The 26,604-nt window shown below is 50.7% G+C and overlaps 1 protein-coding gene across 2 annotated transcripts; it reads left to right on the top strand.

Annotated features, from left to right (window-relative positions):
* The first annotated feature begins 235 nt into the window (after window positions 1–235).
* On the top strand, window positions 236–20,014 carry KLHL26 (kelch like family member 26). Of its 2 annotated transcripts, XM_086863102.1 has the most exons (3): window positions 236–415; window positions 13,861–14,043; window positions 17,156–20,014. In XM_086863102.1, exons 1-3 carry the CDS (start codon window positions 369–371, stop codon window positions 18,735–18,737), a joined length of 1,812 nt encoding a protein of 603 aa, XP_086719228.1. In that variant the 5' UTR covers window positions 236–368; the 3' UTR covers window positions 18,738–20,014. The 2 variants fall into 2 exon arrangements, with proteins under 2 accessions (XP_086719228.1, XP_023798558.1); XM_023942790.2 differs by lacking the exon at window positions 236–415 and having other exon boundaries at window positions 13,216–14,043.
* Window positions 20,015–26,604: the final 6,590 nt, after the last annotated feature.

Here is a 26,604-nt window from a genome sequence, read left to right as displayed (position 1 = left end):
GTCCCGGTGGGGAGGTGACAGTCCCCGCTCCCATGGGGAGGTGACAGTCCCCGCTCCCGCGGGGCGGTGACAGCCCGCGCTCCCATGGGGAGGTGACAGTCCCCGCTCCCATGGGGAGGTGACAGTCCCCAGTCCCCCGCTCCCATGGGGAGGTGACAGTCCCCGCTCCCATGGGGAGGTGACAGTCCCCGCTCCCATGGGGAGGTGACAGTCCCCGCTCCCGCGGGGCGGTGACACGGCGGTGCCGGCGGGGCGGCGCCAGGCCCGGCGGGCGCGGAGCGGAGCCCGCGGCTCCCGGTCCCCGCCGCTGCTGCGCCTTTAACGCGGCGGCCCCTGCGCCTCCCCCGCGGCAGCGGCGGCGCTCGGCGATGGCGGAGTCCGGCGGGGCCGAGTTCGGCGCGGAGCGGCCCAGCAGGTGAGCGGGGCCGGCGCGGCCTAGGCCGGGCAGCGGGGCCGGGCCCCATCGGCCCGCGGGGCCCCCGCGCCTTCCCCCGGGCCCGGGGCACGGAGCGCCGGCCTGGCCGCACCGACAGCCGCTGCCTGGGGGCGCTGGCAGCCGGCAGCACGGCCCGGGGCTCGGTGCTCGGTGCCCGGTGCTCGGTGCCCGGTGCTCGGTACCCGGTGCCCGGTGCCCGGTGCCCGGTGCTCGGTGCCCGGTGTTCAGTGCTCGGTACCCGGTGCTCGGTGCCCGGTGCTCGGTGCTCAGTGCTCGGTGCCCGGTGCTCGGTACTCGGTGCCCGGTGCTCGGTGCCCGGTGCTCGGTGCTCGGTACCCGGTGCTCGGTGCTCGGTGCTCGGTGCTCAGTGCTCGGTGCCCGGTGCTCGGTACTCGGTGCCCGGTGCCCGGTGCTCAGTGCTCGGTGCCCGGTGCTCGGTGCCCGGTGCTCGGTGCTCGGTGCTCGGTACCCGGTGCTCGGTACCCGGTGCTCGGTACCCGGTGCTCGGTGCTCGGTGCTCGGTACCCGGTGTTCAGTGCCCGGTGCTCGGTGCCCGGTGCCCGGTGCTCGGTGCTCGGTACCCGGTGCTCGGTACCCGGTGCTCGGTGCTCGGTGCTCGGTACCCGGTGTTCAGTGCCCGGTGCCCGGTGCTCAGTGCCCGGTGCTCGGTGCCCCGGGACCGGGGATTGCCCTGAGCGGGGCCCGCGGGAAGGGAGCGATGGTTGGAGCTCGTGGGGTGTGTGAGGAGGGAGGATGAGGTTAGGGGGAGGCTCTAAAGGAGAAAACAGTGTGAGTTCTGTAGGGAATCCTGTAGGGAATCCTGTAGGGGATCCTGTAGGGGATCCTGTAGGGGATCCTGTAGGGGATCCTGTAGGGAATCCTGTAGGGGATCCTGTAGGGAATCCTGTAGGGAATCCTGTAGGGGATCCTGTAGGGGATCCTGTAGGGGATCCTGTAGGGAATCCTGTAGGGAATCCTATAGGGAATCCTGTAGTGAATCCTATAGGGAATCCTATAGGGAATGCTGTAGTGAATGCTGTAGGGAATGCTGTAGGGGATCCTATAGGGAATCCTGTAGGGGATCCTATAGGGGATCCTGTAGGGAATGCTGTAGTGAATCCTATAGGGAATCCTATAGGGAATGCTGTAGTGAATCCTATAGGGAATGCTGTAGTGAATCCTATAGGGAATCCTATAGGGAATGCTGTAGTGAATCCCACCCAGCAGAACCCCCCCAGTGAGTCCCAGCCTGTGTGGAGCCACCAGCTCTGCGGGTTCATAGAGGCAGCAGGTGTAGCAGCTCTAAATACACCCAATTTTCGGTGTTTCCAGCCCATTCTGCTGCCCCCCATCCCCTCTGCTCAGCCTGCAGACACCCCCCAAGTCTCTGATTTTGGGGGGTCACTCGGGCTTTGAAGCAGCACAGGGCAGGTTGTACCTGTTGGGGTGATGTGGTACCTGTCAGGGTGATGTGGTACCTGTCGGGGTGATGTGGTACCTGTCGGGGTGATGCTCTGGGTGATGCTCAGGGTGATGCTCTGGGTGTTGCAGGTGGTACCTGTCAGGGTGATTTGGTACCTGCCAGGGTGATTTGGTGCCTGTCAGGGTGATGTGGTACCTGTCAGGGTGATGTGGTACCTGTCGGGGTGATGTGGTACCTGTCAGGGTGATGTGGTACCTGTCGGGGTGATGCTCTGGGTGTTGCAGGCGGTACCTGTTGGGGTGATTTGGTACCTGTCAGGGTGATGCTCAGGGTGATGCTCAGGGTGTTGCAGGTGGTACCTGTCAGGGTGATGCTCTAGGTGATGCAGGCGGTACCTGTTGGGGTGATGTGGTACCTGTCAGGGTGATGCTCTGGGTGATGCTCTGGGTGTTGCAGGCGGTACCTGTCGGGGTGATGTGGTACCTGTCAGGGTGATTTGGTACCTGTCGGGGTGATGCTCTGGGTGATGCTCTGGGTGATGCTCTGGGTGATGCAGGCGGTACCTGTCAGGGTGATTTGGTACCTGTCAGGGTGATGCTCTGGGTGATGCTCTGGGTGATGCAGGCGGTACCTGTTGGGGTGATGTGGTACCTGTCGGGGTGATGCTCTGGGTGTTGCAGGCGGTACCTGTCAGGGTGATGTGGTACCTGTCGGGGTGATGTGGTATCTGTTGGGGTGATGTGGTACCTGTCAGGGTGATGCTCTGGGTGATGCTCAGGGTGATGCTCTGGGTGTTGCAGGTGGTACCTGTCGGGGTGATGCTCTGGGTGATGCTCAGGGTGTTGCAGGCAGTACCTGCTCACAGAGGAGTTTCCTGTTCCCAGGGTTTTCCTGTCTGTCACCACCCGCAGTTGGAGCTGCTGTTGGACGGTGCTCGGGGAGTTGTGGTGTCTGTCTCGGGGACGTTCCCCTGGCGCTGTCAGGCTGTCACTTCACCTCAGAGCATCGCTCATCCTCAGCTTCGCTGCCTCCTGAAATCAGCACAGGCCGTGGAGGGGAAGCTCTCCCGGGCTTTGTTCAGTCTGGAGAAGCCTCTCTGAATCCTCACCTATAGATAAATGCTATTTTTCCCCCCCTAATGACCGTCTGTGCTCGGTGAAGCTCCGCTCTGCGTCGCTCGTGGCATCTCATTTTATCCCTCTGCGCCTCCTTTCCCTTTCTCAGACAGGAATTCCGGCACTTCTCACTCCAGGTGTCGGTAGCACCGCTCCCCTGGCACTTGGGAGTTCCCTGGGTGTGCAGCAGTGAGAAATGGAAGTAATTTGTTTCAGGGCTGTGATAAATCACCCAGGCTGGAGCTGCAGCAGTTTTATTCCCCCGAGCTGCAGCTCCGTCACGTTCCCTATCGCCGCCTGTTTATTTTCTTTGTTCATTTTAAAGCAAAGCCCATTGAAGTTCGGATCCTGCTTCTCCTTGGTCGGCAGTTTAAAGGTTTTTTTAAACTTGTTTGAAGGTGGATTTAGAGGGGAATACGAGGAGAAACCTGGTGGAGGACTTTGGATGTGCTGAGGAGGATTCCAAGGGCATTCCCTGCCGGCAGCAATTCCTTGTTGGGTGCTTCCACTGGTGACTCTCTGCACTTTCCCTTTGCTCTCCCAGGCAGGAGGGCAGAGGCTCTGGGGCTGTTTCACAAATGCCATTGGGATGGTGCAGCTCCAACACCACGGGCACAATTTCCATCTTTGGAATTGCTGCCACTTGCCCGGGAGCTGCGTGGCTGCCCCGGAGCAGGAAAAATTCACTTCTCTGCTGGGATCCTGCTCTTTTCATTCCACACAGAACAGGCTGTGCGAGGCTGGGGGACAAAAGGCCCTGGACACGCTGATGGCACGAGATAAAGCCACTCCTGGCCGTTGAAAAGCAAACAGCTCCAATCTTCTGTTTTGAAATAAACTTGGGGTTTGGGTGTTGTTTGGTTGGGTTTTTTTTTTTTCCCCCCTTCTCTTCCTCCTTGGGTAGAATTTCATGATTTACAAATGGGTTTGGTATTTTACTCCCAGCCCTCTTTGTCACGTAGAGGGAGTTTGAGGCTGCTGAAATTCACTCTGTAGCGCTTTGGGATCGGGGAGAGGAAAGGTGGAACCCTTCAGGACCCGCAGCAGGAGAAGTCTCTGTGCTCCAGCCACTGCAGCCTTGCTGAGGTGGGGTTGTGCAAAGCAGGGTGACAAAAATCTGGGTAAAACATCATCCCAGATGCTGGAGAGAATGTCCTTGTGCAGGCCTTTCCGTGGGAATTAATTGAGGTGTCCAGACAAGCTGCTGAGGAGTTAATTGGGAATAACCCCTTGAAGGACACACCGGAGTGTTTGCTGTGAAAACCGGGATGAACAGGGCAAGATCTTACCACAAATATCTGGGTTCCCATCAAGGGAAAGCTTCCCAAACTTTATTCCTTCTGAGAAATTGGTGGGAAGGAGGGAAATATCCAGGGGGATGGAGTAAAACCACAAAGAGGGGAGGAAAAGGGCTGCGAGCCTGCCTTGCTCTGCTGTTCCTGTCGTCTCCTACAGCTTCACCCTTCAATCAGACTTGATATTTTTTCCCTTTTGGAGCTGAAATGGAAGTTTTTTTGTGGGGTTTCTATGATCCATCCTCTGCCACATGGCAAGTTTCAGACAGATTTAGTTGTTAGATCTGGTAGACGTGGTGTAAATGTTTGTGCTCGAAGTGAATCACTGTAAAAATAACTGCTGCCTGCTCCTGCAGTGCTGGGAGAGCCCCGAGCTGGGGGTTTTATTTACACCAAAAGTAAATTTGGGGGATTTTACAGGTTCCTGTCCTGCCCCCCAAGCACTGCGTGGCTTTGTGAGGAGGAGCCTCACAGGTGGCTCAAGTGTCCCCTCCACTTTCTCATTTATCAAATGCTGGAGTTGCACAGAAATTTGAGATTTTTAAGGAAAAGTCCTTGGGTGGCTCCGTTCAGGGCAGGGTGGCACAAAGGAGCTGGGGGAGAGAACCATGTGGTGATGGGGACAAAGCAGAGGGTTCAGGTGAGGAGAGGAATGGGCAGATCCGAGCTGGAATTCCATGCTCCCACCTGCTGGAAAACACCAATTCCTTCATTTCCACGGAAAGAACGGGGGTTTTGTCACTGCTCTCTGCTCTCCATCACTTTGTGCTGCTTTTTCCTGAGCTCCCTGCCTGCTGCCAGGCTCTGATTTGGAGGGTGGAGGTGCAGGGAGGGGAGAGGAACACACGGAATTTCTCGTTTTATTGCCACACAATCCGTGCTGCACAAAGCACGAGCGCTGCTCCCGGCAGCTCCGGAAAAACTGGGAATTTTCCTGACTTCATCCCAGGTGTGGAGGGGTGGGAAAGGTGGGGAGAGTTCTTCTTGCAGTGAAGAGCTGCTGGCAGAGCTTGTGCCCACAGGGAAGGTGACCTGTGCAGAGCCCAGGCAGGTCCTGACAGATTTGTGGATGGATTTTTGGCTGGATTTTTGGGTGGATTTTTGGGTGGATTTTTGGCTGAATTTTTAGCTGAATTTTTGCCTGCATTTTTGGCTGAATTTTTAGCTGCATTTTTGGGTGGATTTTTTGCTGAATTTTTGGCTGGATTTTTGGCTGCATTTTTGGCTGGATTTTTGGCTGGATTTTTGGCTGAATTTCTGCCTGCATTTTTGTCTGCATTTTTGGCTGGATTTTTGGCTGCATTTTTGGCTGAATTTTTAGCTGAATTTTTGCCTGCATTTTTGGCTGGATTTTTGGCTGCATTTTTGGCTGGATTTTTGGCTGGATTTTTGGCTGAATTTTTGCCTGCATTTTTGGCTGAATTTTTGCCTGCATTTTAGGGTGGATTTTTGGGTGGAATTGTGGCTGCATTTTTGGCTGGATTTTTGGCTGGATTTTTTTCTGCATTTTTGGCTGCATTTTTGGCTGCATTTTTGGCTGAATTTTTGGCTGAATTTTTAGCTGGATTTTTAGCTGCATTTTTGGCTGCATTTTTAGCTGGATTTTTGGCTGAATTTTTGGCTGGATTTTTGGCTGAATTTTTGGCTGCATTTTTGGCTGGCTCAGCTCTGCTCAGCTCCCAGAGGGGACAGGGTGAGGCTGGGGCTGGGGACAGCATCCAGCAGTGTCTGTGGGTGGCCCAGGTGACACTTTGGGGTGGCCTTGGTGGCTCTGCTGTGCTTGCTGACACCACTAGGTGCCTCCCAGCCTTTGCTCTGCTGGGAGAGGAGCACCCGCTGCTCCATCAGCAGGGCACAACTCGGATTTTTAGCTCATTTTGGACATAGTTTCGCTTTTAGGGTTTGACCCTAAGCTGGGGAAACTCGGAGTGTTTCAAGCAGAGCTGTCAGGGAATATTGAGTGTGTAAAGAGCCTGGATTTGGGGGTGGAGATGGATTTTATGGGATGGAAACTCCACATTTCCTGTCCCTGCTGTCACACTCCCTGTGCCAGCCACAGTCACAGCCATGCTCCCACTGATTTCTGAGTTTGTTCCTGGCTCTGAGGGATTAAATTTGGAGCTGAGACAAAAAAATCATCACCATCAGGAGCACCTTTGTGTTTTCAGTCACGACAGGAGCAGGGCGAGGTGGTGACAGGGCAAGGTGTTGGTGGCGATGAGTGTCACCTCTGCAGCTGCCACCTCTGTGCTGGGACAGCTTTGAGGAGAACCTCAGCACAGGACAAAACCCTCTGTGGGCTCAAAATCTATAAAAAAAGAAAGAAATGTAACTTGTAATTAATCTCACTGTGACATTTATGCCCCTCCAAGCCCCTCTCAAGCTCTCACCTGGTCATTTCGCACCAAACTGCTTTTTTTTGCTGTTCACCAACACAAAAATGCCTCTGGCTCTGTGAAACATTGAAAAAAAATCTGATTCTGGGTTTTTTTTGCTGCAGTTTTTCTTTCACCCACCCCCAATTTGCCCTGGGTGCAGCAAGTCCTGCCCAGAGCTGAAGCGCCGGGCGGTGGCAGAGTTGGAATTGTTCACTTTTTGTTCAAATTGTTCAAAATCCACTTTTCTGCTGCTCTGTTTTAAACCAGGCCAGGCAGTTTTTTGACATCCATCCAGTTTTATTAGTGCAGAAAGCAAAATCCCACCTCCTTTGGCTTGCAAACAACCTCCTGATTGATGCCTGGGAGCAGAATAAATTCGTGTGTGTCTGCTGGGCCCCGAGCAAGTCCAGCTCGTAAGAAAAGAAAAAAACCAGATTTTTTGGAAGTTTTAGAATTCAGAATTTAGATTTTTAGAAGTCTGAGACTTCTAAGGGTATAAAAAAAAATTAATAATATTTAGCAAATAAATAAATTTAAGAAGCTTCTTGCTGTTTTACCTTTGGGCTCTGGGGTGTCCTTGGTTCCAGCTTGGGGGAAATGGGATGCAGATAAGGAAATGAGGGGGATCAGCAGGACCTGAAACAGAAAGCACTGGAAAAATGAACCAGGTGCCTCCTGGTTTCTGTAAAATCCAGCTTTAATTTCTGTTTTCACGAGGTTGCAGGGCTGAGTCAGGCCTGGGTTGCCCAGTCCCATCCCAGTGCTGACCAGTGCAGCTGCTGGAAGAGGGACCAGCCTTTGGGGCCCTGAAACAGAACTAAAAAACCTCTTTGTTTGCTGAGCTTTACCCTTTTTTCTTTCTTAAATAGCCAATATTTCTTCGCTCTCCCTTTGCCAAACATTAATTTCCCTTAAATTTTCAGGCTGGAGACTTTTCAAACTTTGCTGTTGCACTTGAGGCGTTTTCCAGAGGTCCATTATTTTCACACAAAGTATCTCTTCTCCTGAAACTCAGCCCCATTTATAATCTCTTTATTTGAGCCCTGCAAATTGCCAGTCACTCTTAAATAGCGATATTAGTCTCAGGCTCTCTCCTTTTATTTATTGCTTTGATGAAAGAGATGGTGTCAGGAGTGGAAAATGAGTGGAGGCAGAGGAGGGAAATGGGAGAAATTAAGGGAAGGAGTTGGAAAAGGGAACAAAGAAATCGATTAAAGGCTTTTTTTTCCAGCACCCATAATCTTCCTTGAGGATGGTTGTGTTTCACTGGAAAACAACCCTTCCTTCAATGTGTTAATATTTAATTAGCTGCTGATCATTAAGTGCTTATTGTGGTTGATGATTTTGGCTGGGAATGCTGCTGGGAACAGAAGTAGGTTAACAGGGCAGGTATTTTCATGCCTCATTTTCCTTTTCCCCCCAAACTTCCAAGGAAATTCCTTGCTGTGTCTTCCCAGAGGGATCCAAAGGCCACGGGAACGTCATCCCAAAATGCCAAATGAGAGTCTGGGAAGCAGCAAATCCACAGTGGAGGGCTCAGCCTTTCTGCCCTAACGTAGCATTTGTGAGTGTGAAGTGCTGAAAACTCATTTTTCATCCTTTGGGCATGTGATATAAAGCCTCAGGATCTGAAATATTACAGTCACCATGGCTACCAGTGACTTATCTGAGGGAGTTTGACTTTTGTTTTGATTTTAAGTGTCTTAATTGTAGTTTAAAAATCAGAATCTAAATGTGTTTTTTTTTTTACTTAGGCATGAAACTAAAGGCATTAAATGATTTGCATTATTAAAATATCTATAATGCTGCCTGTCAAAGGTTCCTAAAGGAGGTCCTTAATATTCATACCTTATGTTCTAAATAAAGTTACTCTCCAGCTTTATGGGAGTTCTGCTTCTCTCACCACTAAAAATTCCTTGCAGGTGCCTCTCTGGCTATTTTACAATCCCAACCCTTTTTTCTGTTTAGCCTTGGAAAAGCTGTGCCACTCCATTCCCGGTGCTTTTTCCACAAATTCTGCTGCTTTTCCTCCTTCCCCTGCTGTCCCCCAGCCGTTCCCACCTCTGGAGCTGGTGTTTATGGAAGACTTTGGCTGTTGGAAGTTTGCCCTGCTCAGGATTCCTGCCAAAACCCCCCCTCCTTGAGTTTCTCCCGAAATGAAAAATTACCGAGCACCACCTGCCCAAAAAATGGGGGAATGTGGGGATGCTGAGCTGGGATGGAGAGCACCAAAAGCAGAGGAGGAACACGACAGGCAAGGAGATTTTTCTCCCTTAATTCAATCACTGAAATTACAATCTGTCCCGCTCTAATTCTCTCCACTTGTACCCGTGCAGTGGTTGCAAACACGCTGAAATACGAACTCATGCTCGGTAAGCCTTTAATTCCAGCTTTGATGTTTTTAATCATCAGTACAGATTTGGTAAAAAATGATTCATTAGGCTCGAAACGCATCTCGGGTTCCACGTGACGCCGTGGGGAACGGAGGAGGCAGCGCTTGTTCTTGGGATGTTCTTTGTGCCTGAGCTGATTCTGGAGCTCAGCATCTTCAGAGGGCTCTGGAGTGTCCAGGTGCCTCCTCTCCCCATCTGGTTCTGGTCAAAGCTCCTCGCTGGGAGTGGTGTGAGCAGAGCCCGTGGTGGCTGAGCTCCTCTCTGGGTGCAGCAGCAGGAGAATTTCTGGCCCTGTTTGCCTTCCCTGCCTCCCTCCTGCCTGGAACCGCTCCCTTAACCCTCGCTGCTGTTGGAGTCTGAGACACAGAGTGCGTGTCCGTGCCTCTGAGAGCCAGGAGAGCGCTGAATTCCATAAAACATGAAATTTCTGGGCTTTTTTTCATGGTGTTACATGAGGTTAATTGTTAAAGTTAGGTGGAAAAGCTGAAAGTGTGAATGTGGAGATTAGAGAGTTTTCATAAGTCGCTTAAAAAGGTGAAAAAGTTAATTTGGAGTTTAGTTTAGAGAGCAGAAGACAAGATGGAGGATTTAGGGTGTTGTTTCTTTTCCTTCTTCTTTCTTGCAAGCAAAGGTGAGATAATCAGTTTTCTCGTTACGCCAACGAAAAACCACCAAGGTAAAACACATCCAGGTGAATACTAATAAATGGGATGGAAAAAAAAAAATAAATCTGCCTTCAGAGCCAAATCCTCCATCCCATTCCCGGCACTGGGGGTTCCAGGGATGCCCCCAGAGCCTCGGAGGTGCCCACGTGGCATCATCGCCCCTGTGGCTCCAGCTGCCCCCGCCGTGCGTGCCAGGGCTGGAAAGATCCCTTTGACAGCTGTTGCCACATGGAAAGAGAGATTTCTGTTCCTGCAAAGCCACCTCTGTGGCAGCAGAGAGGCCCTGGAGGCGGCTGGGTGTTGGGATCCTGGCCGTGGGATGGTTTTTGTGCCCTGGGTTTTTGTGTGGATGCCACGGCTGAGCCCGCTCCGAGCCGAGCTGCTGAAGGATGCTCTGACCACAGAAACCCCCCCATGCAACTCCAGCTCCTTCAGGACAAAGACATCCCCAGGAAAATTCCAGAAGCTCTCCAAGGAAAGGGCAGGAGAGGAATAAACACTTTCTCCCTGTTGTGCTGAAAGGCTTTTATCTCCCGGGCAAGTTCTGAGCTGCGAGGAGGAGACTCAGCTCTTCCCAAGTTTTGTCTTCCAGGCTGTTCCTGCTGTAACAAATTGTTAAGCAACAAGTACACGGCGTTTGGAGATGTGGGATGAGATAGGGACAGCCTCACAAAGGCGCTCTCACATCTTCAAGGCTTCCTTTTGTGCTCAAGGCTTTTATATATTTATTTTTCTCTCTCTGGCATCCAGCTGCTGCTCCTCTCCTTCCTTCGTTCCCGGTGCTGGAGCTGGAGCCAAGGCCGTGGGTTTGTGCTCCTGTGTCCAGCCAAGCCTGCTCTTATCACAAATCCCTTTTTTCTCCCCGCAGAGCAAACACTGCTCGCTGCTGTTCTCTCACCTCTCCTCCTCCCCCTTTGGTTTTCCGTAAATCCCTCACTTGATTTCTCATGCTTTCTGTGGATTTTGTTTTGTTTCCAGCTTGTTTTTTTTCTCCTTAAAATCCTTTTGTTTTTTTTTTTGTTTTGGTTTTTTGGTTTTTTTTTGTTTTTTTGTTTTTTTGTGTTTGGTTTTTTTTTTTGCTGGACATTAGCCATGCTTTTTCTTTTGTTTTGCTTTTTCTTTTCCCCTCCTCAGGGTATTGTGTAATCATTGGATCCTTTTATTCTATCCCTGTAAATAGACAAAGGAACCAGAACACAGAGTTTTTCCTGGTTCTGTTACCTGTTGAAACGAATCCAAACACCTTTATCCCTCACCAACCCGCCCTGAGCTAATGCTGTAAAAGTGAATTGAGGAAAAGGAAATAAAAACAACAAAAAAAAAAAAGAAGAGGAATATTTGTGCAGGTGACACTCGTTGTTTGACCCTGCCCTGCCAGGGTTGGGCAGCCAGGAACAACATTCCCATAGGGGAAAAACCCCAAAAGGGCTGGGAAGTTTGAAATGATAAAAAAGAAAACAAAAAAAGAAATTCCCCATGAGGAGAGTCCTAGCAGGAGATGAAACGTGCTGGAGTCCCAGCAAAGTCGGGAATTTTGGGATCCATCCCTGCGGAGCTGGGGCTTTGCTGGGTGACTGATCCAGAGGGAGCAGCGACTTTTCCTCCTTCCTCCCCCAGCAAATCCAAATTCCAGAGAGGAGAGGGAGAAGGGCTCTGACGTGTGAGGATCCCTCCAATCTCTTCCCTCTTTTTCCTTGGGAAGAGCTGGAGATGCCAGGGCGTTTCTTGGCCTGCAGAGCGTGGATAAAGGTCCTGTCAGCACCTGCCTGTTCGTTAATCCCATTTATCCCAGCGAGGAACGCTCCACGCTCTGCTCCGGGGCTCTTCACAGCACTTTGGGTTTATTTAGGGTGGGCATTTCAGGGCACTTTGGGTTTGGGGTGGGCATTTCAGAGCATTTTGGGTTTAGGGTGGGCATTTCAGAGCATTTTGGGTTTGGGGTGGGCATTTCAGGGCACCCAACCCCAGTGAACACCATCCCAAGAGGAGCCCCCATGGATTTTGGGGCTCATTCCCGAGTTTTAGGAGCTGGAAGCACCTGCCAAGGTTCTGTTGGTGCTGCAGAGCCAGTCCTGGTGCTCTGATGGACATCCCAGATTTCCCCTCTCCCAAAGCCTGCAGGAAATTGCAGCCCGGGAGGAGCGAGCGCTGGTCCCGCATTGTTTGAGGATTGTTTACATCCCTTTTTGGTTATCCCAGCTCCCTGACTCCTCCCTGACCTCGCCGGCTCCTTTGGGCCATTGTGTGCGGCTGCTGCTGTTGTTGTTCCGAGGAGTTCTGGGGGAGGAGGGTTGGAGCAAACCCTGCGGTTACTCAGCCTCTGCCCGCTCCTTTCTGCCTCTGTTGCTTTATTTCACCTAAAAAATAAAAATAAAAATATAAATATAAAAATAAAAATAATAAAATAAAAATAAAAATAAAAATAATAAAATAAAAATAATAAAATAAAAATAATAAAATAAAAATAAAAATAACAAAATATAAATATAAATATAAATATAAATATAAAAATAAAAATAATAAAATAAAAATAAAAATAAAAATAATAAAATAAAAATAATAAAATAAAAATAAAAATAACAAAATAAAAATAAAAATAAAAATAAAAATAATAAAATAAAAATAATAAAATAAAAATAAAAATAACAAAAATAAAAATATAAAAATAAAAATATAAAAATAAAAATAATAAAATAAAAATAAAAATAAAAATATAAAAATAAAAATAATAATGACAACAATAATAAAGCAATACCACCACCACAAATAACAATAACAACAATAATAGTAATAAACAATGCCACTAATAATAATAATAAACAATACCATCACTACTACAACTACTACTACTACTACTACTACTAAACAATACCACCAACCAATAATAATAATAACAGCAACAATAATAATAAACAATACCACCACTAATAATAATAAAAATAACAATAACAAAAACAAAAATAACAATAATAATAAACAATACCACCACCAATAACAATAATAATTAATAATAATAATGATAATGATAATGATGATGATGATGATAATGATAATAATAATAATAATAATAATAAAACAAAAATAACAATAATAATAAACAATACCACCACCAATAACAATAATAATTAATAATAATGATAATAATAATGATAATAATAATGATAATAATGATAATGATAATGATAATAATAATAATAATAATAATAATAATAATAATAATAATAATAATTCCCTCTAAGTGCAGTCCTGAGTGCTCTGTCCCACTGTGGATTTGGGAGCAGCTCACACATCTTCCCAGACTCAGGATCATCTCCTCAGGGTTTATTTTTTGCTGTCTCTTTTCCATAAAACATTCCTGACAATCACAGAGCCTGAACAGCGGGATGCTCCTGGAAAGCTCAGCCCCATCCCGAATATGGATCCCTGTGTTTTCTCCCCAGGAAAACATTTTCTCTCCAGCATCCTGGTCCTGGAAAGCCGCTCAGAGCTGGACGAAATCTGCCAGTGAATTTGGGATTTCCCAGCAGCGGGCTCAGGGAATCTTGCAGTTGGGTCTGGAATTCTTTGCAGAGCATCCCCCAAGCTCTTCCCCCGGAGCAGGGGAAGGGTCCCAGTGCCAAGTGCATGTGAGGCCGGGCAGATCCCGGGATCTGCCAGGGAACACCTGCGAGAGGCACTGGGAAAAGCAAGGAAATGTTTAGGCTGGGAGGGGACTGTTGACACTGCAGCTCCAGCAGCTGACGCTGGTCAGGGCAGCCTTGCAATATTCTGCATTTTTTATTGCTCCTCTCCTGGGGGTCAGGCAGAGGGGAAGGATCAGATGGGGCTGGCAGGGCTGGCCAGGACAGGGAAGGTGGTGAGGAGGAGCTGTGCTTCGGTCTCAGGGTGGACATTCCTTGGAGATTGTGGCCCCAGGAGATGTTTGAGTGGTGTCTGGAGCCCCACGTGTGCTGCCAGAGGAAATCTGGATGATGTGGAAGTGTTTTGTGCTGGGAGAAGGGAACTCGAGGTGCCCCTGTTCTCCGGGGTGGCTCTCGAGGTGGGGAATTTGCCTTCCAAGTGCTCCCAGTTCCTGCGTGTCCCCGTCTGGCCGGGTGGGTTTCTGCCATTCCGTGTTCATGTCAAACCAGCCTGTCTCTCTTGTTCTGTTTTTAGCATGGCTGACAAGAACAGCACCCTGAAATGCACGTTCTCTGCTCCTGGCCACAGCACCACGCTGCTGCAGGGACTGGCCTCGCTCCGAGCCCAGGCTCAGCTGCTTGATGTCATCCTCACTATAAATAATGAAGTGTTTCAGGTTCATAAAGTTGTCTTGGCTGCCTGCAGTGACTATTTCAGGTGAGAATCCCCTAGGGAAGCAGGCACTTTCACCTTTCCCAGGGGTTTTGTGTGTCCCTGTCCTCCCCCACCACACCCCAAAGGTCCCACCCCACGGAAGCCTCTGGAGGTTTGGTTTGCTCCAGGGATGTCCAGGGATGTCCTGCAGGCAGGTGGAGCTTCAGGATCAGTCCCTCTGCACTCAGGATTGCTCAGCTACAGCTGCTGGGCCAAAGCAGGAGTCCAAGCTCAGCTTTTGACCCCGCCTGGGCGGGTGTCGATGCTTTTGTTGTGGTTTGGAGGTGGCAGCGAGGGCTCCAAAATGAGCCACCCCATGCTGCTGTTCCCTTTGAGCAGCACTGCTGAGCCTGTAGGGCTCCCTGCTGAGGGCACCAGGGTCCTGTGTGATCCCAGGGGATCCCAGGAGGATTGTCCCAGCTGCTGGGGCTGGAAACAAGCACGGTGAGGAGTTCCTGCACCCAGATTAGTGCAGAGGGAATTGCAGGGCAGGGAATTCAGTCCTGAGTGGAAAGAGGTGTTTTTTCTGTCACATCACAGAATCACCGGGTTGTTGTTGAGGTTGGAAAAGATCTCCAGGTTCATCGAGCTCAGCCTTGTCACCAGAGCACTGAGTGCTGTGTCCAGGAGTTCCTTGGACACCTCCAGGGGTGAGGACTCCAAACCTCCCTGGGCAGCCCCTGCCAAAGCCTGACCACCTTTTCCATGGGGAAATGTTCCCAAAATCCACCCTGAGCCTCCCCTGGGGCCGTTCCTTCTTGTCCTGGTGTCCCCTGGGGGCAGAGCCTGACCCCCCTGGCTGTCCCCTCCTGCCCAAAATTCTCCCTGAGCCTCCTTTTCTCCTCCTGAGCCCCTTCCCAGCTCCCTCAGAACCGATTCTCTCTGTCAAACGCCCTTGGAACGGCTCTGGCTGGGATCTTTGAGTCTGGGATCTTTTTGGGCTGGCACCAGTGGCCACCCCAAAAGTGGGGTGACATGAGGGACGTTCTGGAGACACCAGGAGCAGGGAAAGCTCAGACTCAGGGAGAGCTGGGAGCCATTCCAGGCTCTGGGAGGGGTGGAAAAGCGGCTGTGGATGGGATTTGCCATCCCTCGACGTGCAGGTAAACAAGACCCGAGAGGTTTCATCCATCCCTCAGCTGCTCCGAGTTCATTTTCCCTGCTCTCCCCTCCTCTCTCCCCGGGGTAACACAAACCTTGCAGGTTTATCCCACACACAATTCTCCCCCCAGATGCTAATGGGCACTGTTCTGTTCCTCCCTGCTGGCTCCACTACCAGGCTGCTTTCAGGGTTGAAATCGAATTGCTGAGTAGGTTCCTCCTCAGAACTTCAGTGGTGCTAAAGAAAGTTGTGCTGGGGAAAACAATGGCAGAATAATCCAGCTTTTGAAAACACTCTGTGGGGTTTTTTTTGGTTTTTTTTTTTGTTTTTTTTTTTATCCTGTGGGAAGGGGGAGGGAAAAGATTGAAATTGAAGCATTTATATAATCAGCATTTTAGAACCATAACGCTTTTCGAAGGGAATCGCATTTTAGTTGATGATTTATCTTCAGCGTGGCAACAATAAAACGCTTTCCTCTCGCTGCTCAGCTGGTGCAGGAGCACACACGTGGCCAAGTGTCCTCTGGGCCGAGGGATCAGGGCTGGGATGTGCAGGGATTTCAGCAGGATGCTCTCATCTGCTGCACGGACAAATAATTGGGAACAGCGTTCCTGGTCACTGGGTTACAGCAGGCTGAGCTCACAGGCAGATATTTCCTTCTTTAGGTCATTTAGGATTTCTTGGGTTTGTGCTGGAAGGCAGCAGGTTTTCTAGCCCGGTTTGGACAGGAAAACTTGGAACTCCTGTCTTCTGACAGTGTTCCCAAGATGTTCCTTTATTCCTGTGTCCGTGCAGGGTCTGGTCAGCATTTTTTGGGGCTGACTCGCGCCTTGGAGCCGGCGCAGGCAGCTCTGGTGACACCACGGATTTACCTTTCCCATGGAGAAGAGAAGGTGGAAAAAACCCGAGCCAAAATGTGCAGTTTTAAGGCGTTTTGTGTGACAATTCACGGACTTGCTGGGACTGCCTGGTGGCCGGGAGCGGTGACACTCCCCGTGTCACTCCGTGTCACCTGCTCTGCCTTTGCCTGACCCAAAACTCCTCTGCCTCCTCTCCTGGAGCTCCACGGGCTGCAAACCTTTCCCCCCAACCACAAAACGCTCTGGGATGGGCTCTAAATGGCCCAAAGGGCCAAAAATGACCCGAACCCCAGGAGCTCAGCCCCGTCCCCATCCTGCCCCCGGCGCTGGGAGCGCGGCCTCCCGGCCCCGGGCGTGGAATGCGCTTCCTGTGGAATTTTGGAGCCTCCCAAGGAGGTGATCCCTGAGCTCAGCGTGGCCTGGGCGAGCGATGTGCTCGCAGCTGTGCTGTAACTGAGCCTTTTCCCCCCCATTTTTGTTTAATTGCCTGTCAGCCCCCTGCTGCCGGCCTTGCCGGAGGGGCTGCGGCTCCCATTTTTCCAGGCCTTGGGAAGGAGCCCTGGAGGAGAGGTTCTGCTGGATAGACCAAAGCTGTTCTTGAGATGTGCTGCACCTGCAGGTTTTGAGCCGTTTCGTGGCTCCCTGTGAGGTAACAGGCCCGAAATTTGCTGCCAGGAATCACCGGCCTCCAACCACGGGGTGTTCCTTCCCTGTGCTCCCAAATCCTAAACCTGAACCCCTCCAAGGGCACGGCTCCCGATCCCTGCTGGTGCAGCTCCCGTGGGATCCGTTCTTGTCGGAGATCACGGATTCATTGGTGTCCAGAACTGTTCCCTGCCTGCTCCGGCAGCTCTGCCTCCTCCTGGAGCTCGGTCCTGTGCTCTGCTCTTAATTCCTGCTGCCAGTGGCATCAAAAAACTTCTCCAGTTGCTGAATATTCCTGCTCAGCGCGCTGTTTATGCAAGCCTTATGTAAGTCATCGCGCGCTCTCATTTCTCCCGGCTCGCAGAGATTTAGCCTTGATTTATTCCCCCCTTTCCCCAGCCTAGGAGAATCAGAGTGTTAAAGGAAATCCAATTCCGAGGTGCTGCATCTTTTGCTTCAACGGGGGCGGGGATTTTTTTTTCTCTCTGTTTGTGTCGCTGACCTGCAGGGCGATGTTCACGGGAGGGATGAGAGAAGCCAGCCAGGACGTGATCGAGCTCAAAGGCGTGTCTGCCAAGGGCCTGAAGCACATCATCGACTTCGCCTACAGCGCCGAGGTGACGCTGGACCTCGACTGCATCCAGGACGTGCTGGGAGCCGCCGTCTTCCTGCAGATGGTGCCGGTGGTGGAGCTGTGCGAGGAGTTCCTGAAGTCGGCCATGAGCGTGGAGACGTGCCTCAACATCGGCCAGATGGCCACCACCTTCAGCCTGGCCTCCCTCAAGGAATCCGTGGACGCCTTCACCTTCAGGCACTTCCTGCAGATCTCCGAGGAGGAGGATTTCCTCCACCTGCCCCTGGAGCGCCTGGTGTTCTTCCTGCAGAGCAACAAGCTCAAGAGCTGCAGCGAGATCGAGCTGTTCCGCGCCGCCGTGCGCTGGCTGCAGTTCGACCCGGCGCGCCGCGCCAGCGCCAGCCGCGTGCTCTGCCACATCCGCTTCCCTCTGATGAAATCCTCGGAGCTGGTGGACAGCGTGCAGACCCTGGACATCATGGTGGAGGACGTGCTGTGCCGCCAGTACCTGCTGGAGGCCTTCAACTACCAGATCCTGCCCTTCCGGCAGCACGAGATGCAGTCGCCGCGCACGGCCATCCGCTCCGACGTGCTGTCCCTCGTCACCTTCGGCGGCACGCCCTACACCGACAACGACCGCACCGTCAGCTCCAAGGTCTTCTGCCTGCCCGACGCCGGCGGCCGCCAGTTCCGCGAGCTGAGCGAGATGGAGGTGGGCAGCAGCCACTCCTGCGTGGCCGTGCTGGACAACTTCGTCTACCTGGTGGGAGGGCAGCAGCTGCAGTACCGCAGCGGGGAGGGCGCCGTGGACGTCTCCTACCGCTACGACCCCCACCTGAACCAGTGGCTGCGCATCCAGGCCATGCAGGAGAGCAGGATCCAGTTCCAGCTCAACGTCCTGCGCGGCATGGTTTACGCCACGGGCGGCCGCAACCGCTCGGGCAGCCTGGCCTCGGTGGAGAAGTACTGCCCCAAGGACAACGAGTGGAGCTACGTGTGCTCCCTGAAGCGCAGGACGTGGGGCCACGCCGGGGCCACGGTGGGGGACAGGCTGTACATCTCGGGGGGTTACGGCATCTCGGTGGAGGACAAGAAAGCGCTGCACTGTTACGACCCCGCCGCCGACCAGTGGGAGTTTAAGACCCCCATGAACGAGCCCAGGGTGCTGCACGCCATGGTGAGCGCCAACGGCAGGATTTACGCCCTGGGAGGCCGCATGGACCACGTGGATCGGTGTTTCGACGTCCTGGCCGTGGAATATTACGTCCCCGAGACGGACCAGTGGACCACGGTGAGCCCCATGCGCGCGGGGCAGTCGGAGGCCGGCTGCTGCCTCCTGGAAAAAAAGATTTACATCGTCGGGGGCTACAACTGGCACCTGAACAACGTGACCAGCATCGTGCAGGTGTACAACACGGAGACGGACGAGTGGGAGAGGGATTTGCACTTCCCAGAGTCTTTTGCTGGCATCGCCTGTGCCCCCGTTATCCTCCCGCAGGTGACGAGCCAGAGGTGACTCTGGGGGGCTCCTGGGACACGAAACAGCTCCAATTCCCTGCTCCAGAAGGTCCCTCCTGCTGCTGGGGAGTCCTGGTGAGGCGGTTCCACCAGCAGCACTTGTCAGCCAGGCAGACTGAGCAGATGTTCCAGCTGGGAAAAGCTTTTCTCTCCTCTCTCTGGGTTTTTGGTTGTTTGTTTTGGTGTTTTTTTTTCTTTCTGGGGGGTGCATTTTGCCGATTTCTCGTGTTTTTAACGGCCTCACGCACTGCAAACGTTGGCAGCTCAGGAGTCACTCAGCACTGGGGTCTTGTTTCCAAGAGATCAGGTGGGGGTTTTTTATCAATAGCTCCAAAAATTAAAAATCCTCGTGGGTCGCTTTGTCGGATTTTTAACAAACAAACAAACAAACAAACAAAAAAAAGCCAAAAAAATAAAACCCAAACCAAAAGCTGTGTAACACACTGACCTCCAGAAGCAATAAAAGGACAGTGGGAGCTACAAGAGCTCAGGTGCTTGGGTTGGGAAAGCAGATCCCTGTTTTCCAAAGGTGACTTTTCCTTTTCTTCCCTTCCTGAAAAAGGGAATATTTATCCCTGCACACCTCTGGTCTTCACTGCTTGGATCATGCTGTAATTCCTCGTCCCCTCCAGCTCCTCTAGTGCAGAAATTCTCCCTTAATTGGGGTTTGCAGCACTAAAGCCATGGTGAAAGCTTGATTATATATAAACAGGCGTGATTATTTGGGTTTAGAAGTGCCAAAAATTCGGCTGCCCTGGCAATAAGAGCTCTGCAGTCAGCGAAGCCAAGAGCTCCTGCAGATCCTGGGTCGGGATTTTCACCTTTCCCAGCACCTTCATCCCAACTCTTCCTCCGGTAAAGGAGGTGGGTGCTACTCCTTCAGCAGATGGAAGATTTTCTTCCCTGCCTTGTGAATGAGCTCCTTGGCATCCCAAAATGATGGGAGCCCCACTGGAATGTGGTTTTTTTTTTGTCTTTTTTGTTGTTGTTGTGGTATTTTAAATGAAGAGATCTCTTTAAGATGGCTCTGTGGTTTTTTTGTAAAATCTTCACTTGCACAGAACACTTCCTGAACTTTCTCCTCCAAGCCATTTTCCTTATTTAATTTGAGGAATGAATTGCAAAAAAAATCTCTGCTTTTATCAGGAATTCCGTTTCCAAGGGCTTTGTTTTGTATCTGTGTCAGCTTGATTGGGATGCACACGGCCTCCTTTTGTAGAGAAGCTGTTGCATTCCGCTGCGAAATAAATCCTGGGCTGCAACCTTTAGTGACAATTTGTAATGTTTGGTGTGCTGGTGAATCCTTGAGGGCTGTGTGTAAAGCAGGAACTCCACACCTCGGAGATTTTTCTGGAATTCACGGGGTCAGAGCACCTTTGGGCGCTCACATTTTGAATTTCAGGTGAAAGCCACGCAGGATTTCCTCCGTTCCTCTCCCCGTTTTTGCCATTTTGAAATGGATGGGAAGGACGTGTTGCTGTGTGGAATGGTGAAGTTTAATTGACTCCTTTTGGAGTCAGGGGGCCTGGGGTGGGCTTGGCAGAGACAGGAGATGCTGAGAGGATGAACTGGAGCTCAGCTCGAGCTTCACAGTCACAAAGGAACGGATTTTCCTCCTTTTTTACAAACACGGTGTTTCCTCAGGTGGGTGACAAACAGAGGTGTTCCTCCCTTTCCCTGCTGCAGGATCTGCTCAATCCTCTTCTCAAGCTGCCATTCCCTCATCCAGAGTGACACAGAGGGTGGGGAATTCGGGATAAATCCATCCCTGGGAGGGTGGGCAGCTTCCCAGATCCCTGGAAGTGTCCAAGGCCAGGCTGGAGCCACCTGGCACAGTGGAAAGTGTCCCCAACCCAAACCACGCTGGGATTCCACGATTCTACAGCCACTCAAATATTCTTCCCCGTTTTATTTTGAATTTCCCCCCATCCCTGTGGCAGCAGTGGATGCTCTGGGTGCTCTGTAATCCCTGAGTTTTTCTGGATGTGGTTCCCATGCCGCAGATCCACGTGCAGAGCATCCCTGGGATCTTACCAAGCTTTGTTTTCCCCTGCAGGTTTCTCAGGTAGGTGTGTCTGTGTGTGTTGGGGAAAAGAGGAAAACCCTTGGAAAACATGGAAGAGCCTGTTAGGGCTCACTTGGAAAAATAAACGTAATCCAGGAATTGATTCCTGCTGGAAGCGTTGTTTTGCAGGCAGGAGGATGCACAAAGCCCTTCTGGAATTCTGTTTATTTATTATTTATTATCAATTGCCTGCCACGAAGGAAAACCAAGCTGGGATTCCCATTCCTGAGGAGCTGGGAAAGGATCTGGGAGTCTCTGGATCAGAGCACCGCAGCTCTTTGTTACTGGAATGTTCTTTTTTAGAGCAATGTAAATAATTATTTCTCACCAGAAGAGCTGGAAATCTTCTAAATTTAGCAGAGACTCGAATATTTGTGGATCATAAATATTTTGGATGAGGAATTTTGCTTGGCCTCCCGTGCAGGGGGATGGAGTCGTGGCTCCGGGCTGGGCACAACCTCTCTGATATTCTGAGATATCATCATCATCATCATCATCATCATCATCATGTTAATATTAATATTAATATCATAATAATATTAATATTAATATTAATATTAATATTAATATTAATATTAATATTAATATTAATATTAATATTAATATTAATATTAATATTAATAATATGGGTTTGATGCTTCAACAGTTGATGGTTTCAGGAGGGTTTTCCCATAAATACGGATGGGATTGTGTGGAAACACTTCCCAGGATGCCCCATGTGGAAAGGAGGTGGATTGGGCTCCTCTTTTCCTGAGGAATGAGCAAAGCCAGATAAATCTTTGATTGCTCTTGGAGTTGTTCATGGCTCTCAAAGGAGCCATAAAAATTCTGGGGGTGAAATGGGTAAATTTGGGAATATTCTTGGGGGTGAAATGGGTAAATTTGGGAATATCCTTGGGGGTGAAATGGGTAAATTTGGGAATATCCTTGGGGGTGAAATGGGTAAATTTGGGAATATCCTTGGGGGTGAAATGGGTAAATTTGGGAATATCCTTGGGGGTGAAATGGGTAAATTTGGGAATATTCTTGGGGGTGAAATGGGTAAATTTGGGAATATCCTTGGGGGTGAAATGGGTAAATTTGGGAATATCCTTGGGGGTGAAATGGGTAAATTTGGGAATATCCTTGGGGGTGAAATGGGTAAATTTGGGAATGTTCTTGGGGGTGAGTTGGGTACATTTGGGAATGGCCCTGGGCAGATGGGGAGCAGGGGAAGCCGGAACATCGCTAGCACAGAGCCTGTGTGTCCCTCCAGAGGCTCCTGTCAGGGCTGGGATAACAATTCCTGTCTCCTCTGATGTTTTATGGGCCTGAAATTGCGCTTAAAACGATAAAGGCAGCCCTGGGAGTCTTGGCAGGGCTGAGAGCAGCGAGAGATTGGGAATGTCTGCATCCCATTAATGGTGTCACTGACCCTTTTCCAGAGGGTCTGCCTGCTCCCAATCCCACTGTCACTTCTCCCTAGCCCAGAGCCCGGATAATTCACACAGACGTGGAAGTTTTTTAACAGCAGTGGGGGAAAAAAAAATTTCCATTTCTTTGATTCAGACAGAAGGAAGACACTCCCAGCAGCTCCCAGTTAGCCTGGTGCTGGTTTGGAGTGCTGCTGTGGGAGCCACATCAATTCCATTCCAAGAAATTCCCACTTCCACGGCTCCGATAAGGGCTGGAAACTCCGCAAAACTTTCGGGACATTTATCACAGCAGGATTATTGGAGCCAGACTACTGTCAGGATAAATAAAACATGTTCCCCAGTGCAGCTCTAATTATGATTTTTAGCCAGTTGTGTAATGCGCAGAACTTTATTTACAATAAATCTTCCAGTTGCTCGCACAAATGAATGGGATTTCATCGCCGGTGACTGAAGGAGCAGGAAAAGTGGATGTGGCTGGAGAGGGAGGGAGCAGGGCTGGCTGCTCTGGCCTTCCAAGGAGGGCTCAGCTCCCCTGGATTCCACCTGGGAGCACAGAAATATCCCCCAGACATCTCCCCCCGAGCTTTAGTGCGGAGACAGCCGCGGTTGCTGCCTCGGTGAGTGGGCACAGCAGCATCCCGCAGCCTCCAGGACTTTTTGTTTCTGCTTCCCAGCTCCTCTCTGAGCTCCTGGAGCGGGCGTTTGGCAGCTCTCCATCCGATAGCTCAGCTCCAGGGAGGAGTTTCAGCTTTTCTCCCTGGGGCAGGTGTGTTCCCCAGCGCTGAGGAGTCCGGAAAATGAACACAAAATGGGTTTTTGTGCTGGGAAACGGCTGCTGGTTGAGCTATGCCACCCGAAATTGGGCTCAGATCTCGGGGAAACAGGGCAGGAGCAAGAGGAGGGTGACAATTCCCACCCCAGCAGTGCCCAAGGCCAGGTTGGAGGGGGTTTGGAGCAGCCTGGGACACTGGAAGTGCCCCCCTGGACCATCTCTATCCAGCCCACACCACCCTGGGGTCACCTGGAAACCAAAAAGCTGCCAGGGCAAAAGTTTCTATAAACTGGAGAGAGAAATCAAAGCTTCTTGGCTGGCTCCCTGAGGCTTTGCAGTTGCTCTTTCACACCCAGGCCCCTGTAATTAGCTAGAACTGGTTTATATGGCTTCTTAAGGAATGAAAATCTCATTTTTTTGGGGGGTTTGTTTGTGCAGGCCGCCGGCCCAGGCTGTGCTGGCTGCCCCAGAGCCCAGCTGGAGCGAGGCTTTTGAAGTCTGGCTTTGTCCTGTCCAGGAGCACCTGGAGCAGAATGGATCCTTTCATACATTTCATCTTTTTTCAGCTGCACCCAGAGGTATTTTCCATGGGGTGTTTGTGACCAGGCTGTTAAGCCTGCCCACTGAGCTTTAAATGCAAAGCTTTAAATTTATTTATTTATTTATTTAGCTTTAAATGCAAAGCTTTATTTATTTATTTGGCTTTAACTGCAAAAGTTTAAATTTATTTATTTATTTAGCTTGAAATGCAAAGCTTTAAATTTATTTATTTATTTAGCTTTAAATGCAAAGCTTTAAATTTATTTATTTATTTAGCTTGAAATGCAAAGCTTTAAATTTATTTATTTATTTATTTATTTAGCTTTAACTGCAAAAGTTTAAATTTATTCATTTATTTAGCTTGAAATGCAAAGCTTTAAATTCATTTATTTATTTAGCTTGAAATGCAAAGCTTTAAATTCATTTATTTATTTAGCTTGAAATGCAAAGCTTTAAACTTATTTATTTATTTATTTAGCTTTAACTGCAAAAGTTTAAATTTATTTATTTATTTAGCTTGAAATGCAAAGCTTTAAATTTATTTATTTATTTATTTATTTAGCTTGAAATGCAAAGCTTTAAATTTATTTATTTATTTATTTAGCTTGAAATGCAAAGCTTTAAATTTATTTATTTATTTAGCTTGAAATGCAAAGTTTTTTGGGGGGTTTTTTGGTTTTTTTTTGCCCTCCCCCTGCTGCTGCTGTGGCCTGGGGTGGTGTTTGATGCTCCTGAGGATGCTGTGGCTCCCTGGCAGGATCGGTGCTGCCTCCAGGAGCTGGATTCAGCAGGAATGTTGGAATTTCAGGGAGGTTTGGAAGGGAGAGGTTTGCCCTGGGCTGCAGGTAACGTGCCTGGGCTGTTCCTTTTTGCAGGGTTTGGAGTTTGCACGTCAGGGGAGGCTGCCAGAAGCCTGGGCTCGGAGAAAATCCGAGTTTTCCCCATGGAAAAGGGGCAGGATTAACCTCTGGATGGGCAGAGGAGCCCCCTGTGAGTGCTGCAGCTCCAGGGATGATCCCGGGGGGAACAGGGACCCTGACAGGTGATTCAGGTGGGATTTGGGGAAAAAAATCTTTCTCTGTGAGGGTGGGGAGGGATGGAATTCCCAGAGCAGCTGTGGCTGCCCTGGAAGTGCCCAAAGGTTGGAGCTGGGGTGGTGGGAGGGGTCCCTGGGCAAAGGCAGCGGCTCCCAGGAGCCACAAAATCAGGAATTCCGTGGCTCAGTCTCCTGCTGAAAAATCGACTTTAGCCATGCTCCCACCTCACTGAAATGAGGGAAACTCAGGACTTGGTTTATCAGGATTTCATGGAAAAATCACCTGTAACTGAATTAAACCACCCCGAGTTCTCCTTCACGCCTTGGTTTATTTCTTTTCAATTCCTGCAGCAGGAAAAGGAGGCTCTGGGCTCGCAGGTCTGTCCTGAAGGATGGACACAGCAGAGCTTGGGCTGTGGAGCAGAGCGGGATCCAGCGTGGAATGGTTTGGGATGGGACATTAAAGGTCACCCTGCCCTGCCTGGGACACCTCCCACCATCCCAGGCTGCTCCAGCCCGGCCTTGGGCACTGCAGGGATCCAGGGGCAGCCCCAGCTGCTCTGGGAATCCATCCCAGCCCGGGATTCCTTCCCAATATCCCGTCCATCCCTGCCCATGATCCCAGGGATTCCCTGTGTCCTGTCCCTCCAGCCCCGTGGAAGCTGTGGCTTTCCATCCTTCCCGTGGCTCCTTCTCTTCCTGGAGCTTCAGGTACCTCCCTCGTCTCTGGCAATTCCCACAGGGAATTCTCTGCCTCCCATCCCTTCGGGAAGGCACGGAGTGACCGCTGCTCTCCCAGCTCCCCACATCACCTCAGCATCCTGGGAATGCTCCTCTGGATCCTGGGAATGCTCCCTGGATCCTGGGAATGCTCCCTTCATCCTGGGAATGCTCCTCTGGATCCTGGGAATGCTCCCTTCATCCTGGGAATGCTCCCCTCATCCTGGGAATGCTCCCCTCATCCTGGGAATGCTCCCTTCATCCTGGGAATGCTCCCTGTGCCCTGGGAATGCTCCTCTCATCCTGGGAATGCTCCTCTGGATCCTGGGAATGCTCCTCTCATCCTGGGAATGCTCCCTGGATCCTGGGAATGCTCCTCAGCATCCTGGGAATGCTCCTCAGCATCCTGGGAATGCTCCTCTCATCCTGGGAATGCTCCTCTGGATCCTGGGAATGCTCCCCTCATGCTGGGAATGCTCCTCTGGATCCTGGGAATGCTCCTCTGGATCCTGGAAATGCTCCTCTCATCCTGGGAATGCTCCCTGGATCCTGGGATTGCTCCCTTTATCCCGGTAATTCTCCCTGTATCCCAGGAATGCTCCCTGGATCCTGGGAATTCTCCCTGTATCCCAGGATTTCTCCCTGTATCCCAGGATTGCTCCCTGTGTCCCAGGATTTCTCCCTGCATCCCGGGATTTCTCCCTTTATCCCAGGATTTCTCCCTGTATCCCGGGATTTCTCCCTGTATCCCGGGATTTCTCCCTGCATCCCGTGTGGAACAAAGCCAAGCCCCGATCCTGGGAACAGGGACGGGGAACAGAACCCTCGTCCCGGCTGCCAAAACCTCCCGGAGCAGCGCAGAGATCCGAGGTGTGGAAATGAGAATTAATTTCTCCCAGCAGTCGCTGCTTGCTTGGCTTTCTGTAATTTCAGAACTCGCAGGGAACGGGGAAGGAGCGAAGCTGGGAGGGTGACGAGGGAATATCGGTGCAGGGAGCCGAGCCAACCTTCTGTGTGAGGGGAGAGTGCTTCAGGTGCTTTTATTTGCCCTCTGGAAACAAGGACATCTCAAATTAAAGAAATTTTCACCGGTTCCAAGTGAAACAAGAGAATGTTTTCCTACTCCAGGCACGGTTTGGAGCCTGGTTCAGAATAACTGGGGACTCTGAGGATATTCTTCTCCGAGGATAATGGGAATGTCAACAGGAACATTAAGTAGGAAGTGTGAAAGATGAAAATCTTTGTGTCTGCAGGCAGAAAGAAAAGAGCCCTGGGCTCCTCTGAGGATCCAGCACAGCCCCGGTGCTGGAGTCCCTC

This window comes from Cyanistes caeruleus, chromosome 25 (assembly GCF_971803275.1).
Source record: "Cyanistes caeruleus chromosome 25, bCyaCae1.hap1.1, whole genome shotgun sequence".
NCBI lineage: Eukaryota > Metazoa > Chordata > Aves > Passeriformes > Paridae > Cyanistes > Cyanistes caeruleus.
The sequence above is the reverse complement of the archived record's forward strand: the minus strand, read 5'-3'. Positions and strand labels throughout refer to the sequence as shown.

What these genes read in the sequence shown, in the direction of transcription:
- KLHL26 (XM_023942790.2), top strand. Translation starts at nt 13,526, where the DNA reads ATGGGGCTGGCAGGGCTGGCCAGGACAGGGAAGGTGGTGAGGAGGAGC. An exon ending in GCCTGCAGTGACTATTTCAG is followed by an intron (nt 14,044 to 17,155) that starts GTGAGAATCCCC and finishes GCTGACCTGCAG; the next exon opens with GGCGATGTTCACGGGAGGGA.